General features: G+C 40.2%; 2 protein-coding genes across 5 annotated transcripts in view; one reads left to right on the top strand and one right to left on the bottom strand.

Annotated features, from left to right (window-relative positions):
- Positions 1-11563, top strand: part of LOC111581987 (non-muscle caldesmon-like) — a 43808-nt gene extending 32245 nt beyond the window's left edge. Inside the window, exons 15-16 of one of the 2 annotated variants that reach the window (XR_008603279.1) lie at positions 9632-11281; positions 11435-11563. Coding sequence is in view for 1 of the 2 variants with exons in the window: in XM_035957319.2 (XP_035813212.2) it covers positions 9632-9657 (26 nt within the window). In the remaining variant the exon portion in view is untranslated. Of the gene's footprint in view, positions 1-9631 lie in introns of both variants that reach the window. The other variant, XM_035957319.2, reaches the window with a different exon arrangement.
- Positions 12-14094, bottom strand: LOC118471636 (mucin-2-like). 3 transcript variants are annotated; one of them, XM_035957318.2, is made up of 4 exons: positions 13767-14094; positions 12858-12896; positions 5478-7569; positions 2335-2640 (listed from the first exon to the last, which is right to left on the bottom strand). In XM_035957318.2, the coding sequence occupies exons 3-4, from the start codon at positions 7558-7560 to the stop codon at positions 2471-2473; spliced, it is 2253 nt and encodes a 750-aa protein (XP_035813211.1). In that variant the 5' UTR covers positions 7561-7569; positions 12858-12896; positions 13767-14094; the 3' UTR covers positions 2335-2470. The 3 variants fall into 3 exon arrangements, with proteins under 3 accessions (XP_035813210.2, XP_054871357.1, XP_035813211.1); XM_035957317.2 differs by having other exon boundaries at positions 12-7569; positions 13767-14084; XM_055015382.1 differs by lacking the exons at positions 12858-12896; positions 13767-14094 and adding an exon at positions 12378-12707 and having other exon boundaries at positions 12-7569.
- Positions 14095-18517: the final 4423 nt, after the last annotated feature.

Raw genomic sequence — 18517 nt, 5'->3', positions numbered from 1 at the left:
AATACAAGACAAGAGTTTCACAACACTTTATGCATTTTTAAAAATCACACAGTGAAGAAAAACATGTGAAGCATCTGTGTAATAAATGGGGCTGTGTTCAGCTCATGAGGGTTCAATCGCCCTCAGAAAAAAAATTCCACATTACGATCTTTGGGAAAACAACCATTCTTAGAATCCAGAATAGAGACAAACAAAAGAGTCCCAACTAAAACATCCTAATACCGGCTACCAGCTTCACACATCTAATGTTTTCATTTCTTTGTCCTTCAGTCTGTCCGTCTACATCAGGCCTCTTCATCTTCTCTCTGGTGGTCACTGCTACATCCTACATACATCTAGACTCTAATGCTGTTCAGAACATCCACCAACAAAACAGTTCAGTAACTACAGCAGTTTATCTTTTACTCCGGGTGGAAATATTTAATCATGTCCTCATTGTTGGATGAAAATAATCTCCAGTGTTTTTGGATTGCAGTTTAAAATCCTTCATACATTCATGACTTAATGACACATTTGAAGCACGTCACTGGAAAAGTTTTAGTTTATCGACATTCACTCTTTCTGGGAGGCAGGGGGATTTTCTTTGAAACACTACAGACTGACTTTTCCTCCCATTACTGTGGAGTCTAATGGACATTAACAGTTTACAGCCATGCTAGCAACTCTGTATTTCAGCACAGCTACACACTGTGACGGCGCTAACATGCTAATGTTTAGCAAGTTTAAAAAGTTCCCAGTCTTACTCCAGTATATTAGCAAGCAATGGTGTGTGAACTGGCACTGAACATAAAGTACAGCTGAGGCTAAAATAGTAAGACATTAATTTAGCAGCTATTTACCCCTTTGGACAAATTTCAGTACAAAGTTTTGAGAATTTATTGTCAAGTTTGACCTTCAGATGCTTCCGACAGATGTCAAGATGTTTCACCCAAAACCAAAAATGTCTAAATGTTTGAAATTTAATGTCAAACCACAAAAGCTGTTTCAATCAAGACCAAATTGGTGGCCCAACAGACAGGCACTGACACTTCCAGACTTGCTAGCATGGCCAAAAACATGAGCTTAGCCCTAAGAGTTGCACCTTTATGCCAAGCATGTTTTTTTTTCCATATTCCCATCCTCATATCGTACAGCCATCACCCTCTATTCACACCCAACTTGCAGGAACCTAAATTTATTCTGACCTTCACCCTTAACCCATCTCCGTTTACCTTCTTATGAAACCCATCTGCCCTGTTGTTCCAGGAATGTAAAAGCTCTATTTATTACACAGATTAAATGCTACCAGCCTACCAGCGGTGCATATTAAAAGCCTTACTTTGTTTAGAAAAATAGAAAAAGGTCGAGCACGAAAAAATAAAACAATCTATTAAAAGAATCTACAGGAGCTACGTGCACTCAGCGCTACTTCTAGGCCTTCATCAAATGAAAAGACTAATCTAACCAAGGAGAGAAGAATATCTAATGTTCCTTATTTCATTTTTTTATCTAATTGGATTTTATTAAAAGTGCAAATATGGCACCTTTGTATTAAAGCTGTACCACTTGACCACTAAGTGCTTTAAAAGGTAACTTTTACACCAGCTAATTAATTTTATCTCAGCAAAACCTAAATTTAAACACCATGGCATAGCTCCAGCATCGAGTCACGTCAGGGTAATTCTTTTTCCTTCCAGAATAATTTGCCTCCTCACTGCAGCCTTGACTTAAAAAAAAAAAATCCTTTTAAATTTTTTTCTCACAGAAATCCACAAATAGTTAAATTTTTTCAAATTTTTTTTCACAATTCCTTCATGTTTCTATGCAGCCGTCCTATCTGAGATCACAGCATCTTTCTACATCAGACAAAATCACTTTTCACTCTTTAGTCCCATCGGTAGTTTTTGCTGAGCCGAATCCTCGGGCCTTTCTGTTGAAGTCCTTCCGTTCGTCCTCCTGAGATTTACGCTTTATCAGCCCCCTCTCAAAAACTGCCGCTATACTCGTGAGCGGCTTCTCTGCTGCTTCTTTCAGCTTCCTGGCATCAAATCGAGGGCTGTACAGTAAAATTGGCAGGCGGTTCACAAAAGAAGGAACTTCGGCCTGATTTTCTTTCGAGGACTTTTTGGTGTCCAAGTCTTTCTTGGTGGCGTTGATCTGGTCCATGATTCGCTCTTTGGTGGAGAACATTTGAAACAGGAGTGCGTCCCACATCTTCAACGCTTTGGGACCCTGTTTGTTCTTGATCACCTCCTGATTTAATTGCTGATCAGCTGACAGCTCGACATGATCCGTTTTCTCCTTGCTGCCGCCGCTGGGTTCAGCCTGAGGTTTGGCCTCCGGCTCCGGAAACTGTGGCTCTTCCGGTTCAACAACCATGTGTTTCTTCAGCCGAGTCCACCCGCTGAGCTTAGCCTTCAGGCCTTTGGGCTTCTGGGTCGCCTTCGGCTCAGCCAGTGCCGGTGGCGTCTCCATAGTGACGGCCTTCTTGTCAGTAGTTGAAGATGCAGTTGATGTCGCTGACTTCGTGGAGGGTTGGGCGTCCGTCGGCGCTGCTGTAGCTTTGGTCTTCAGAACGTCCTTGCCTTTGAGCCCAGTTTTTGGCTGAGATGGTGGTGACGTTCCTCTGTTTGGGGACGGAGCTTTGACTGAGACTGAGGCCTGAGGCAGAGAGGCAGGAGTGGCAGAATCAATCACAGCGGCTTTAACTATGGAGGCTTTCATGACAGTATCTGGCTTTGAGGGGGAAATGCTCTCTACTGGTTTCTCTGTCGGAGGCTGATCATTACTGGTATGTGAGTTAACCTGGGCCGGATCAGGGAGAGACTTTGAGGATTCGGTAGATAGAACTGGGGGTTTTGTTTCTACTGTAGTGGAGGGAGGTCTTGGTTCTGTTTGCTTAGCAGGAGGTTTGGGTTTTAAATTAGGTTTACTAGTTAAAACTGGACTGGCGGGACCATTAGCTTCAGTGTTCAGTGAGGAGAGTTTTCCTCCTTTACTGGAATTTAATCCTAGAATATTCTTTAGTAGTTGCATTTGGGAATGTTCTTTAACCTCAGGGGCTGTTGGTGGTGGTTTTATTTCTGCTTTTGCGATATTCTCAGTGATTGTCTTCGCAGACGGCTGAACTGTAGGTACATTATTTTGAACAGGTGTAACAGGAGGATTTATTTGATCTTTCATTATGACTGATGCTGGTTTTGTTTCTGTCAAATGGTTTAAAGGTACAGGAGTTGGAGAGGACTGGGGTAAGGTCGGGGTATAGGCTTGTTTAGGCGTATGACACACTCTTGGCTGGAGTAGAGGTGATGCTCTTGTTGCATTCCAAGGTTTAGTTGTAGCTGCAGGACTCAGAGGGACTTTAAAATCTCTGGTGGCTTCACTGAGAGGCTGAATATTTATAGCAGGATGGTTATTTAAAGCAACATGTGAGAGAGTTTGAGTGTTTACAGTATGAATGTTGGTTTCAGTAGATCTTTTTGTTTCAGTAAACTGCTTCACTGATGTCTGAGTGTTACTTCCTGTCATGTGACTTGCTGTTTGTCTGGTTTGCTGGTCTACACTCATGCCAGATGTATTAGAGATGGAGGTCATTGTTTCTGTCTTAGTTGCTACCAAATGTTTTGCTTTCATGTGTGGACTTGCTAAAGCTTTATTGTCTATAATTGGCTGAATTAAAGAATGTTCTTCTTTTAGAGTAGTTTTAGTGCTAATTTGGTATCCAGGTGTCTCAGGTGATCTGTTCTCAGCAATTACTTTACCATCAACAGAACCTAAAAGTGATTTTGCACTCATGGCTGGCTTTGTTACAGGACTTTCTGGTGCAACATGCCTCATGGTAGGGCTAGAAGGCACTGTAGGTTTACTAACCTGCGCAGTATTAAATGTTGGTTTACTGCTTTCTGCTGGGTCTGCAGTCACTGGTGGGATAGTTTCCATGTGAAGTCTGTTGGACAATTTGGTTTCAACTGATAGAATATTGTGAATATTTCCACCCAAACTGAATTTATTTGACTGTGCAGCTTCATGTTGAATAGTTTCTACACTTCCTGGTTGTCCAGGCGGACCAGTGCCTGTTAAAGACTTCAGTTGGTTTGGTTTGTTGGATAATTTGGATTCGCTGCTTGTGGTGTTTCGTTTTGAAATACTAGAAGCAGCTGGTTTTGTTTCTACAGTAGACTTCGTTTGGATGTTTTCTGCTTTGACAGGTGCAGCATAAAGATGCTCTAATGGCAGTAAACCTATTCTTTCAGTGATGAGCTGTGGATCCACATCTTTGTCTACTGCTGAGCTTCTAATTCTGTTAGTGTCAGTGTTCATAAGCTTTGGGAGTTTGCCTTCTATATTTACTTTACTCGACTTTTCTGTGTCTTCAGTTTTAAGTGTAGCTTCAGTTGCTTGTGCAGTTCTGCTTGAGTCTGTGTACAAACTTGTTCCTTGGCCAGCAGAACCAGTACTAGTTTGTGTGTTTACAAGTATATTCTCGCTAGTATTTATTGGCATTTTAGGCTCAATTTTTGGCATGTTTGAGGAGTTTAAAGAGAATCTGATGTCAGAGAAATTGGGTGATTTGGGTACAGAAGCAAGTAGGGTGGGTAGTTTAGTCTGTGTGGTTGGTTTACCTGGTAAGATAGTATTTACAGAAGGTATATTTGGTGCACTTGATGGAGGGAAACTGATGTTATTTTCTAAAGTTTGAACAGTACTGTAGATGGCATTGACTGGTTGTATAAACTTTTTCTCAGCTGAAGATACAGTGCAGATACTGTAGTGTGCAGAACATACCGATGCTGTGACTGGCTCATGTGGCAACAAGGATTCTCTGCTGGCGATAATTGGTTCATTAGAGGGATTATTCATGAATTGGGGCTCTGTTTTTGTATTATCAATGATTTGTTCCATATTAGCAGCAATAGAAGGCAAAATGTTCCCCATGTTTGTCTTACTGGGCAGAATAACCTCACTGCTTACTTTGATTTGCTGGTAAACCTCTTCCTTTTGATTGTGCAAGACCTTACTGGACTTTATTGGGGTTTCTGAAACCAGTTTGTTGGATTGTTGTGGTCCTAAGTTGAAGGGACTATTTATTGTGGTATTATCTGAGAATTTGGCCTCTAACTTTGTGGCATTAGTTTGGACAATCAAGTTTGGGCTGTTAGCTAAGGTTTGAACAGGCTTGGCAGTGAGTTGAGCGTTGAGACCATGAACTGTTGATGGAATGACTCCACCAACAGTTTGGTAAGTTTGGACTGGAGTTATGTGTTCATTTGCATTTAGAATTGTGGGTTCTCCTGTAGGTTTTTTATTCCGCTGTGAAACTGGAAATGTTTTATCAGGGTTGCCTATCACTTTTGCTTCATGCTGCGTTTCTGCTTTTAAATCTGTTTTCACTACGGGTGAGGAAGAACTCGACAGGCCACTGCTATCAGTCAGCGTTGGATTAGTTTTTAGCGCTGCCTCTATAGAAAACTGTGCCGCACTTTGTGTGTGTACCTCACCTGCTTTAGGTATTGGTATTGGAGCCTCAGAGTAAGAGGCTTTTGGTGGGGATACATCACTTGTGGATTGTTGCATTGTTTTCTGAGCCGAGCTGAGAGGAAGCTCAGCTTTTATTGTGTCCTCGTTAGTAGTTTTAAGTGATTGTATTCCAATACTGTGAGCTTCAGATTGACTTTCCTGACAGACATCTGTGCTACATGTGACGATCTGCTCAGCTGGAAGCTCTGAATGCTCTGGAGGTGACACAGGTTGTGAACTGTGAACTGAAGAGGGGAGATCCTCGTGCCCGTTGAGATGTTTTTCAGGCTTTGATCCATCTACAGACTCGTTTTGGTGGGTTTTGTCTGGAGAGGCTTCATTAATCCTTTGGGGTACAGGGCTGTGATGTGATGCGGCGCTCTTAATTCCACCGTAAGCAGCATACTGAGCTGGAGTGAGCCCATAATATGTAGACCGTGATTTGGGCTTTGAGTTTGCTAATGACATCTGAGTCTCCAATAGTGACGTCAAAGACTTGCGAGCATCGATTACAGGAGGACGAAAGTTTGAGAATGCTGGGCTCGGACTCGAAGGTGTTGGCATTTGGTTTAGATTCTGTGGTACAGAAAGAAATGATGGAACTTTTGGCAACAATGAAGCTTTGTTTTCTGAAACTTGGTCTGTTTTTAGATTCAGGGTGACGGGTTCTGCTGGAGTTGGTTTGACCAGAGTGAAGTCAGGAGCAGCTGTGTTCTCTCCTTGGTACAGCTCATTGTTGGTAACGCTCAGATTTATTGTACTCCTTCGTGTATTTTGAATCTGTATCTCTTTGTAGTTGCTGGCTTGTTTGATGGTCGCTATGTTATTAACATCAGGCTGCTTCCTGTCTCCTGTGGCGCTAGCTTGAATCGCTGGTTTGTGTCTCGGAGCCTCCTTGAGAACTGCAGGAGCTTGGAGGTCTTGGGATGAGTTGAAAGCAGGACTTGCAGCAAATAAAAGCGGGTTCGGTTTTGAGATTTCAAAAATGGGTGTAGATACTCGAGCTGGTGTGCACGAGGGAGTCTTAGGTCTTCCACACTGAGTCCAGGAGGAAGAATGATCAGTCTTTAGCACTGAAACAGCAGTTTTCTCCCTGTACGCTGCAGATAACGATGCTCCCTGGTAGGTTGGGTTTGTTACTGAGAGGTCCTGCATAGAGGGAGGTTTAGAGATCTCATAAAATGTTGCCTTTGATGTATAAATCCTGGCCGGTGCGGCTTCTGGCCTCGTCTCCGTCACTGCTTCAACAAGTGATATTTTTGAGGCAGTTATTTCGGGGGGCATCTGGCTTAAAGCAAAGCTGCCATTACTGGTGTGTCTGGCAGTCAGAGTGGACGTCTGGCTGGGAGGGTCATCCTTTGAGGCGGCGTTTGTCTCCCTCTGGCTGGGAAATAAAGGTTGAGTGTTTGGAAGTGGATGTAGGCCTGCAACTTGAGAAGGTGTCGGGCCACAGCTGGGGGCGGCTGGGGATAGGGTCATGCTGTGAGTTGATATTTTAGGGCCGGGCTGCGACACAGCGACTGTTGAGACTGACCCATGGGAATTTGGTGTCATGTTTAAGGTGAAAGCAGGAGGGAGAGGCGGCGCTGCAACCTGCTCAGGTGGCATCATGAAAGGAGTCGCCTCGTCGAATAGGAAAGAGGAACACTCGTACAGCGGAGCGACCTGATCTTCTGAAGTCCTGATCTGAGCTGCGTAGGACGGAGGGGGGAAGCTAACAGTCTGAACATGAGGGCTGCTCTGAGGAGGAGGGAATGCAGGTGCAGAGTGATCGTACAAGGAGCCAAAGGGGAAACTGGACACCGAGGGGTCGGCAATGTACACCGACTCTGGTGGGCTGGACTGGTCGCTGTGCTCGAGGTCTGTGCTCGCTTCGTTGACAGGCGACAAACAGGAGCGAAAGGGGATGGGCGTCTGAGAGAGGCTGCCTTTCTTCTTGGCTCTCTTCTTCTTGAGTTTCTGAAGCCTTGCGTTGTCCTTGCCCGGTTTTGGCAGTAAGGGTGGAGGATCCTGCTGGGAAAGGTCAGGCTCCAGCCCGTTACTGTAGCTGACTTCCATCAGCATTTCACACTCCTGCAAAGACAGAAAACGCTCATCAGTCTATTTATCTGCAGCCGAAATAGAACTCTCACATTATTCATCAAAAAGCTGTGTTCATTTTTGCAACCGATTTAATTTTATCCTTTAACTACATGTTCACATGTTCATGTACTAACATAACTGCACAAGGGTTTTCTAATCATCAATTAGCCTTTCAACACCATTAGCTAACACAATGTAGCATTAGAACACAGGAGTGATGGTTGCTGGAAATGTTCCTCTGTACCTCTATGGAGATATTCCATTAAAAATCAGCTGTTTCCAGCTACAATAGTCATTTACCACATTAACAATATCTAGACTGTATTTCTGATTAATTTAATGTTATCTTCATTGAAAAAAACTGCTTTTCTTTCAAAAATAAGGACATTTCTAAATGACCCCAAACTTTAGAACAGTAGTGTATTTATCATCTGAACATTTCAAACAAAAAAATCTTACTCTGAAATCACAATACTCTAGATCCTCCTTGTGCTAATTTTGGCACCAGTTTTAGTCTTTTGATTAAAATGTCCTCGTTGTCCTTAAATTTTAATTATTTTTAGTTCATGACATTTTAGTTTCATGTTTGCATTTTTAATTTTTCATCAGTCAGTCGAGCCCTGAATCTACAACCGTCTCTATCTTAGTGTGAGGCTATCATGGTTACAGTTGTTATTCTGGTCTGTGGTGTGCTTAATGGATGAAGTTTGGCCTCCGTGTCCTTCTGATCTGCAGATACAGCAGATGGACTCAGTAAATCCAGTTGATGGTATCATTTCCAAACCCTTCTACTATTAGCATTACTGCCACTATGTGCTGTCTGCAGTGAAGAGCAGCCTTCAGTCATGACTCCCTCACTTGTTCTCTGACATCCAGTTTACTGGGTTTAACTTGAAAAGAGAACCTAAAAGGCTGGATGACTTTAATACAGTTACACAAAATTATTTCTTTAGCCACCATGACAGATTTCCTGCATGTTTAATTCAATTCAATTTTATTTATATAGTGCCAATTACAGGTCAGATTGTCTCAAGATGCTTTACAGAACCCATATGCCTACAGTTACAGTTTGCCTCTGCTATTCTGTTGCTGTTTCTTCTTGTAATTGGTGAATGATTTGAGTTCACAGGTTTGTTTCATTTCTCATAACATCACTGTTACTGAATATAAGGAGCTTCTTAATTAACAACAGGTCAAACTGATAAATCCACGAAATGAAAGAGATTCTGGAGCTGCGGTTTGATTCCACAGAACACTTTCATTAAAACAGTGGTAAGTTCTTGTCCAAAAATGGACAAACGACAAATGGACAAATGAGCTAATTAATGTTTTAATGCAAAGTGACATTCAGTGAATCGTACTGCAGCTGCTGACCAAAGCTTCTTCTGCTGTCCACAAATTTCTTAAATTCAGCAGATTCGCAGCTGAATCTACGTAAGCTGTTTACATTCAGTAACGTCTGTGTTATCAGAGGGTTGTTGAAAGAAACAATTTTATCTACAATGTACACTAAAGAAGCAGCAACAAAATGGTGAGACAAACTACAGACATCCAGGCAGCAGCCAACATTTATCAACAGGAGAGTTAATGTTCATCTATTTCAGTGAGCTGGAAATTCAAATTTTACTGAGGAGAGTCTGTTGAGTTTCATGGACTCTGAGCTTTAATTAACTTTGTGACTGAGGAGAATAACGTCTGTAACCATGGTAACCACACACAAAGATGACAACAGCTGGAGCTTCAAAGTGCTTTGATGATCTAAAAACTAAAGATCCAATCATTGGACTAGAATGTGACCAACTAAAACAGATTTTCATCAAAAGACTGAAACTGGAGCCAAAATGAACTCGATAAGGAAGCAGATTATTTCACTGACTAACTGAAAATGTTGAGTTTAGTTCCATAATAAAGATGAAGAAAGAACCTTTTCAGTGCCGGGGTTCTGCGAAGCCACCGAAATAATCACAGCTTGTTTTTATTAATTAGATATAATAGCTTTTTAATTAAGATCATTATTTAACTTAAAATGATTCATCTTTTCCTTCTTTTACAGCTGGACAGTTCTATGAAGATTTGTGAAGCGCATGTTTGGATAAAGGGGTAAAAAATAAATCAGCCACTCTGACTTCACCGACTTCACCGTTCTGTTTCAAGCTTAAGGTTGGAAAAGTACTTAAAAGAGAATTCTAGTTTATTTCAACCTGATGTACTTCTCATTAACGTGTCTGTTACTTTCCACTCTTCATCTTCACTGTGGATAATGGAGAAATGAGAAGATGGGTGTTTACAAAGAAAAATGATTTTTACACAAATCTTTTAAATGTTTGTTTTCAGTCTGACTGTAGTTAAACACAGAAATGATCCGTCTGGAATGAACATCTTGGTAACTGCATTAGAGATCTCCATCTGGGGATACTTGACCTGATCACCAGCTTGTCCACCTGAGTGCAGTGGTTTGTTTACATCTGACGTCCACTGTGAGATGAAGACAACAAGACTAACTGGTTCGCTCATGGAGGAGGAAACTTTGCTGCATGGTTCTTGGATGAGAGTAATTCCAGCTGTGAGAATATGACTAATGAATTTACAGCTTTGATAAACATCCTACAGATGGTGTTTCATCTTCACAAAATCAGCTGGAAGAAAAGACCGAGAGCAGCTGGAGCAACAATCAGCTTCACCGTACTGTCAGTAAAAACAATAAAGTTAGCAAAATGTCCGTTCCAGGGGTCTAATTTCTGTTTACTTTCAGTCAAACTGAAAACAAATGTTCAAAATGATTCATGGAAAAAGTACAAAGTCTTTCAGGTTTGGGGCCTAAAGTTATCTCAACACCTGGACTCGCAGTTAATGGATTAGTTGGATTCAGGCCAGGTATTTTGATAATCAAATGGTTTGGCTCTATTTATAAAAAAAAAAAAAAAAAAAAAGATTAAATTGCAGCTTTTTAAACTTCATTATTTCCTGTTTTCTTTCCTCCTCTGTGACAGTAAGCTCAATATCTTTGGGTTGTGAACAAAACACTGAACAACATTTTTCTCCATTTTCTGACCTTTCAGAGACCAAACATCTGACGGATTAATCTAGAAAATAATCAATAGATTAATCATCAATACGGGGGGGGGGTCCTTGACTTACATCGTAGTTCCGTTCCTATGGCGCGACATAAGTCAATTTTCGCCGTAAGTCGGAACTCCGGCTAAAATGTAAACAAAGCCGTTACGTGCATCACGATATCGATCAGTTCTTTGGAAAAGTCATGAATACCAATGATCATTTAATTTCCATGAAGATGACTGTCATCAGAAGAGTCTGACTTACGCTTGGGAGCCATAAAGAAGGGCAAAAAGTTAGTGAATGCAGCACAATCAAGGTGGTGTATCACCAGCGAATGTAAACAAAGCCGTCTTAAAGCGCCACGTGAGACAACGTATTCATCCGCTCGCCAACTAGTTCCCTGTAACCAGTTCGGACGTAATGACGAAACACCGTAGGACGATGACGAAGTAAACCGAGATCACCCTGTATAAATATTCCTATGAAGCAGCCCAAACCACAGTAACCATTAATGAGAAATAAGCAGGTTGACATGAACCAGGATTCTCCTTTAAATCCTGTTACTTCCTGTGACTCTTTGTTCTAATTCTGCAAAATGTAGTGAAGCAAAACATCTAAATATGTTTGTAGATTCTCAGTCATCCTGGTCTTAGTAGAACTAAGAGCTTCAGTAAGAGACACCTGGACTTCTCTGTTTGGTTCTTGAAGCTGCTTTACCTTCATTCAAGTGAACTGAAATGAACTGCAGACGCCTTTTCAGTTCACTTCAGGTCTCAAGTCCGGTTTCTTTGTACTGCAGCTCTTAGTATCAGCAGGTGGATGTTTTCCTGTTTAATCTGGACATGTATTCCTTTTATCCTGTGAATGACGTCTCAGTGTATGTCTTAATGTATCTTTGATTACCATGAAATAAATTCCATGTAACGGATCACTGATTCCTCGAGGCTTTTTGGTTTTTTCCTGTTGATTTACTGCCTTGGTGCTCTCATCGTCTTCTGCTCTGTTGCCAGTTTAGTGTGTTCAGCTGCCGGCCAGCTGCACTGATTTAACCTGTGCTAATGGCTCCGAGACAAGCCTGCAGCTGGCTTTAGAAAACTATGAGCTCCTATGACAAGAGGCTCATTAGCAGGTTTCAGATCTCTTAATTGGGTCCTGAAGATGCTGCATGGTTACAAGGAGCATCGCCAGTGGAAATAGAAAGGCACGTAAAGCCGCTGCTTATGGCAAGGCTACTTTGAAATGATGACAATCTACTTATGAAAATAGTCTCTCAAGGAGACAGTCGGATTTAAAAATGACCTCTGCAGGAAATAAAAGTTAAGCTGAACCGAGATGATTGATGCGTACAGGAGGGTGAGGAGGTTCACGAGGGGAGGAGGGGTCTTAGCAGGAAGCTAATGTTTATGACCAAAGAAGCTTAAAACATGACGAGCAGTAAATTGAGTCCAAATTCATCGACCACTGACACTACAAGCTCACAATATGAAGGAGGTCAAAGGTCTGAGGTGTAATTAACAGACAATAAATGTAACATGCACTCTTCTAAATCAGACAAAGATCTCAGTATTTCAATCTAGCTGGGTTTGTTTACTGGACTTTTACTTGTCTCAACTTGAGTGGCAACCTGAGCTGAATTGTTCCCTTTCTGTCTGAATATCGGAGGATCGCTGGTGGCTCTAGAAAAGGTCCGCCGTCTAATTTTAGACGGAGGGAAATAAGAGCAAACATCCTGACACCAACACCTGCTGCCTGCCGTCCTCAACTCAGTCTGCTGGAAATCAATCCGAGGCCCAAATCCTCTCAAAGCTGCTCCCACCGAGTGCTGAGCCTCGTAATTCAGACCAACCATTTCTCCTAAAATTTGATTTCTGTCTCGCCAGCACCGGTTTGGTGACTTAAAGCTGCGCCGGCTCTCTGACCGGACCTCCTGAGAGATGTCGTCGCCGCCAGACATGTTTGCCTGGTTCTGAGCAAATGTTTACGGTGAATCCCTGTTGTCAAAGTGACTCCTGCAGTGGCAGTGACAAGAGGCCAGCTGACACATGAGAAGCCCCCTTTTATGGCCCTGGGGTTGGATATCTGGGAGGCTTCCACTGCCCAGCTCTCAAAAGAGGAAAGTATAAGATTAGCTTTGTGGAAAAACTGTGCCGTGACCTCAATCTGTTGAGCTTCAAAGAACTCCATTAAGGAGCCACTGAGGAGTCTGAGTGTGGAAGTCTTACCTGAGGTGGAAACGGGTTGCTTGTGTTTTGTTGGTTTGGCTGCAAGGTAAACAACAGTTTGGTGTTTAAAAAAAAAAAAAAAAAAGGAGGAGGAGATGATTTATTTATCTGAAACTTGCAGCAAAGTGTATTAACCCTCGTGTCGTCCTGAGGGTCAAAATTGACCCGTTTTAAAGTTTGAAAATGCAGAAAAAGAAATATATTTTCACAGTAAAACTTCTGATGTCCACATTTTCAATATTTGTGGGAAATCTTTGAACATTTTTGGTGGAAAAAAAGAAATGTTAAAAGGGTTTCTTAAGAACATTCACAAAAAAATCAACCAAAATCCAGCGAAATTTGCTGGATTTTGGTTGATTTTTTTGTGAATGTTCTTAAAGAAATTATTAGAAGTTTTGCTGAATCATTTTTTGGGAAAATTTTTACTAATTTTTAAAAATATTTACAAGAATTTTCTTGCCAAATTTGGGGGATTTTTTTAAAATAAAACTTTAAAGGAGTTATTGGAATTTTCTTCCTGAAGGTTTTCAAATTTTCAGAAATTTGGGTAATTTTTTTGCAGATTTTTTGGATTTTTTTCAGACAATGAAACAGTATTTTTTGGTGCCCGTAAATGAGGACAACAGGAGGGTTAAAAGCCTACCCAGTGTGCCGGTTTGGTTAACTGCTGACTCATGCTTGCATTTGTGCAGAAACACACAACAGGTTAGAAAGTGCTTTGCAAAGCTCTCCCTCTCGTGGACATAATGTCTGATATGCCTCATGCGTTTAACATTTCAGATCGTGCACGTGCCACTATCAAATCCTATGCACCGTTTGCAGGTTAGCGCCCGACACACGGACGGGTCGGGAACTCGCCGCAGAACCGCCGGCTTGTCAATCAACAGACACCGAGTTTGACTGGTTTACCTTCAGCGAGCGGCTGTCGGGACAAACTGCTCCCTGCTCGTTAATCCCGGCTCAGGGTGCCGCAGGGCCGTCTCATCCCGGAGTGAACTGGAGCTCAGGGAGCGAGCCACAGTGCCCGCGGCCGCTCCAAAAATAAAGCCTTCAGTGCGTGTTGCAGGGGGCAGATGGGGGTTTCCAGGCCACCTGAGACGGCGGAGGTGCAGCCCCTACAGGCGGCCGGCAGACACCTCCACCTGAACCAAAGGTGGAGCAGAGCAGAGCAGAGCAGAGCAGAGCAGAGGAACCCAGCAGGACAAACGGGCCTTCAGAGCAGACAGGAGGCAGGTTCACCGGTTTGTTTACCATCACAACGTCACTGGAGCTGTGGAAAAAAGAAGAAGGAAGAGGTCATTACATCTGAAATCACCTAATGCAGGGGTGTCAAACATGCGGCCTAGGGGCCAAAAGCGGCCGTCAGAGGTTCCAATCCGGCCCGCAGGACGACTTTGTAACAAAAATTACAGAGAAGACATTAACTGCAGATTGTAACTTTGTAAAACTATAAATTTAAAATAATTTGTAGACTTTGACGTTGTTTTGTTCATAAAGTAAAATGCTAGATTGCTCATTGTTCTTTAGTCATTTTGTGTCTCATTTTTGTAATATTTTGTCTTGTTTTTTTGGTCTGACTTTTGTCGTTTGTCTCATGTTTTTGCCATTTTGTTTCTCGCTTGTGTCGTTTGCGTCTCATTTTTATATTTTGTCTTGTTTTTATTGTTTTTTCTCTGACTTTTGTTGTTTGTCTCATGTTTTTGTTGTTTTCTCATTTGTCGCTTTGTGTTTCCTTTTTGTCTAGCTTTTTTGTCTTGTTTTTGTAATTCTGTGTTTTGCTCAGTTCGTTGTTTTGTGTGTTTTTGTCGTTTTGTGTTGGTGCATATGAGCATTTATTACCTTTCTGTTATTATGCAAATTACATGGTTACATGAATGATTACATACATTTTTGAGTGTATATTTCACATCTTTTTAATGCTAAACTAGAGCTGCAATGATCAATCAATTCATTAATCAGTTGTCAACCATTAGAGCAATCCCTGATAATCTGTTTATGGGATGGAGTCATTTATAAGGAAAAAAAACAAGTCAATATTCATTGATTCCAGCTTCTTTAATTTCAATATTCTCTAGTTTCCCTGCTCCTCTACAACAGTAAAGTAATTATCTTTAGACATTATCTTGGGCTTTGGAAAACACAAATTGACATTTTCACCATTTTAGAGGCCAAACAAATAATTGATTAAGAAAAGAATGATCGAACATATGATGATAAAAATGTTTTAAAAATTATAGTTGCGGCCCTACTATGAACAAATTTCATTTGTTACTTTTTTATGAAGCTGAGAAAGCTAATAGCTGTCAAAACTTTCACATTAACATTCCATAACTGTAAAATTCATTATTTTATAACTAGAGTCAGATACGAATAGTAGCAAAAACAAGTTCCAAAGAAAACTGAGGAGATTTGGGTCATTTCTAAATGCTTTATCCTCAAAATCTTTTAGGTCTACATTGGAGGATTTTAGGTGGAATTTTCTTCCAAACCGTCTTTTAGTCTACATTTAAGGATGTTTAGGATGGTATATTCTTCCAAACCAACTTCTCAGGTCTACATTTCAGGTGGAATATTCTTCCATACTAACTTTTTTGGTCTACATTGAAGGATTTTTTCTAAATCACCCTTTCAGGTCTATATTTGAGGTTTTAGGTGGAATATTCCTTTGAGGATTTTGGATGGAATACTCGGTCAAACCAACATTTTAGGTGCATGTTCAAGGATTTCTGGTGGAATGTTCCTTTAAGGTGGATGTTTGAGGACCTTGTAGGTGGAATACTTCCTGAAACCAACCTAAATTTCATGTTTTGATCATTATCAAGTGAGAAACCTCAATCCAGACTCCTCATAATGACGTTTGAGATTCATGCTGCTGTTATTTATTTCAAATAAATAGCCTCCTAACCCCTTGGAAACCAGCGTTTGTCCTGTTTTTGTGTTGCTCCTCGGCAACCCTAGACAGCTGGGTCGTAATGTTTTTTGAGCAACACACCATACTATGACGTTTTTACAATGATGGTTCTACTATGGAACCAGTTTGACATGTTCAGGTGTTCTTTGTGTGAAAACTCAGAGATTTCAGGGATCAGAAGGTGGTTTTCAACTTTCTTTGTTAACTTTCTGCTTCAACTTTAAACTAAATTTCCTTCACTAAGCCAGCCCTCTGGACTTCCAGTAAGCTGTGTTCCTATTGGCTGTCCAGGTGGCTGTGTTCCTATTGGCTGTCCAGGTGGCTGCTTGGTGTTATCAGGAACACCTGAGCAGCTTGGTGTTATCAGGAACACCTGAGCAGCTCAGTGTCTTCCTGCTTTATTTAGCTGCAGACAAACATTTCCTCTGCTTCTCTTCACCAGTGAACTGGGTTTGGTTCTGTTGCTTTAGTTTGTTTTTTAGGCGTTGGTTTGCAGCTTCCAGCAGTAAAATCGTCTTTAATGTGTTTCTTGGTGTGTTTTAGGGCTTTGTACTGGATAGTTGTCTTGTTAAATGTGGTTCTTTAGCCACAGTTAGCACATGGTGCTAATGTGTGCAGTGATTAGTGGATTTGGTACAGCTGAGTTGTGTCTTTATCCTGGCTGTAGTGAGTCTTCAGAGGTTTTTGGTCAGACACATTCTGTATTCTTGTTTGTGAACCAACGTTGGTTGTCCAGAAGGTAAGAGTTCCTGTCCTGATTCTCTGTTCTCAGAGGTTCTCTGGTAGGCTGCAGGAGACTTTAGCGTTTGGGTTGTGCTAGTTTGGTTTTTTTGTACGGTTTCATTTGGACGACTATCTTGAGGCCCCTCCATGTGGTTTAGTGAGGTTTTCTGCAACAGTTCTACAAAGCAACCTGCAGCAGAAGAGACTTTGAGAGTTTTTAGGAAGTTCTGGAGACCAGACTTTAGAGCAGCAGAAACATTTGTCAGCAGTTTGAGCAGGAGAAGGTGAGCTTCAGAGTAGAAATGAGATGGAAACCTTCTTGACCCGTGTGGTGAGGTCCTATACCAAGAGTTTGAGCAGGTTGTGAAGAGTCTGTAGTTCTTTGGTCTGAAAGCACAAGAAGAATCGACTCATTAAAGGAGAAAACAGGAGATATTGTTGGTTCTTCTGTCGCTCTGCAGTTTCCTTAGACTCAATATCAAGTTTCTATTTTAAATGATTTCCCATGTGAGCCCAAGAAGACTTCAATAAACTCCCTCCATCCCCTGGACACAACATATTTTATTACCATGTTAAATCTTTTTTTTTTTTTTTTTTTTTAAATATGTTTGAGTTTTAATCATAGTTTTAGCATAGTTTTTTTTTCTCTTTGCTCATTTAGTTTTGTCATCTGTGTGAAAGGTGCTAAACAAATAAAGTTGAATTGATAAACTGAATAATTGACTAACTCATGATTGTGACAACAGAAGTATTTTCATTATGATTTAAGGGTTTTCATTTTTAAGGTTGGGGTTAAAATCTTGACAGAAAAAAAGATTAAAGAAATAAACTACATAAAAAAACAATTAAATCAAAGGAAAAACATTTAATACAATAAAAATTTTAAAAAGAAAATTAAACATTAAATACAATTAAATTATATTAAACAGACAAAATATTTAATTAGATAATTAAACAGATACAAAACATGTAATTATGAAATTAAACAAAAATATTAAATGTTAAAGATGAAACATTTTAGATAAACATGTAAAAAATGCAATTAAACAAGAAGAATATTAAACATTTAAAAAAATACAAAACATTTAATTAGATTATTAAACCTTTAAAAAGACAAAACATTTAATGAAAAAAAATTCAATGTTTGATTAGAAAATTAAATCTTAAAGACAAAAAACTTTAAATAGGAATTAAACAGAAAACATAATGAAGCATTTAAAAAGAAAATTTAACATTAAAAGGTGGTAAAACATTTAAAAAGAAAAACCTTAAAGATTTAATCGAAAAATTAAACATCGGGAAAGAAAAGGAAATTTTTCAAACAAGCTGACAAAACATTTTAAAAAACAACAATTAAACATTAAAAAGACAAAACATTTCAAAATCAAATCAGACAGAAGAAAATAAAAGGCGAGAAAAGAGCAAAACGAAACATTTAAGAAGAATCAAACTAAAGACAAAACATTTGAAAAGACACCAGTTAGACTTTAGAAGATCAAATTAAACAGAAGCGACAATAAAAGGATCAAAAAGAGCAAAAACAGATAAAGGTCTGAAAGTGTTTTCTAGTCTGAAATGAAAACATCAAGTTGTTTCTTCAAACATTTCCTCTTTCTATGTTCTTCGATTGTGGACAGATTTACTAAGAACTCATTTCAGAAAACTGATTTCCCATAAAGTCTACTAGAGGTTGAAGGCATTTATCAAACTAATGTTACCTTCTGATCTCCACAAACTTGACTGTTCAATGAAGAGAATCAAAGTTTGTTCAGGATATCTAAAAAACCCACAGGTGAAAGTCTGAGAAGAACTCAGATGGATGGTCTAAATGTGAAATCAAGACTCATAGTCACAAGTTTTAAGACTTCTGTTAACCATAAAGTCCAAACTAACAGAGAAGTACTGAGAAACTTTTAAAATTTCAGTCCTCAGTGTCTGAAGGTTCAAACAAACAGAGAACTGCTCAAGAACTTTTAGGATTTCAGTCCTCGGACTGTGGAAAGGTTCAAACTAACAGAGAAGTACT

The sequence above is a fragment of the Amphiprion ocellaris genome, chromosome 1, assembly GCF_022539595.1.
Source record: "Amphiprion ocellaris isolate individual 3 ecotype Okinawa chromosome 1, ASM2253959v1, whole genome shotgun sequence".
Lineage (NCBI taxonomy): Eukaryota > Metazoa > Chordata > Actinopteri > Pomacentridae > Amphiprion > Amphiprion ocellaris.
The sequence above is the reverse complement of the archived record's forward strand: the minus strand, read 5'-3'. Positions and strand labels throughout refer to the sequence as shown.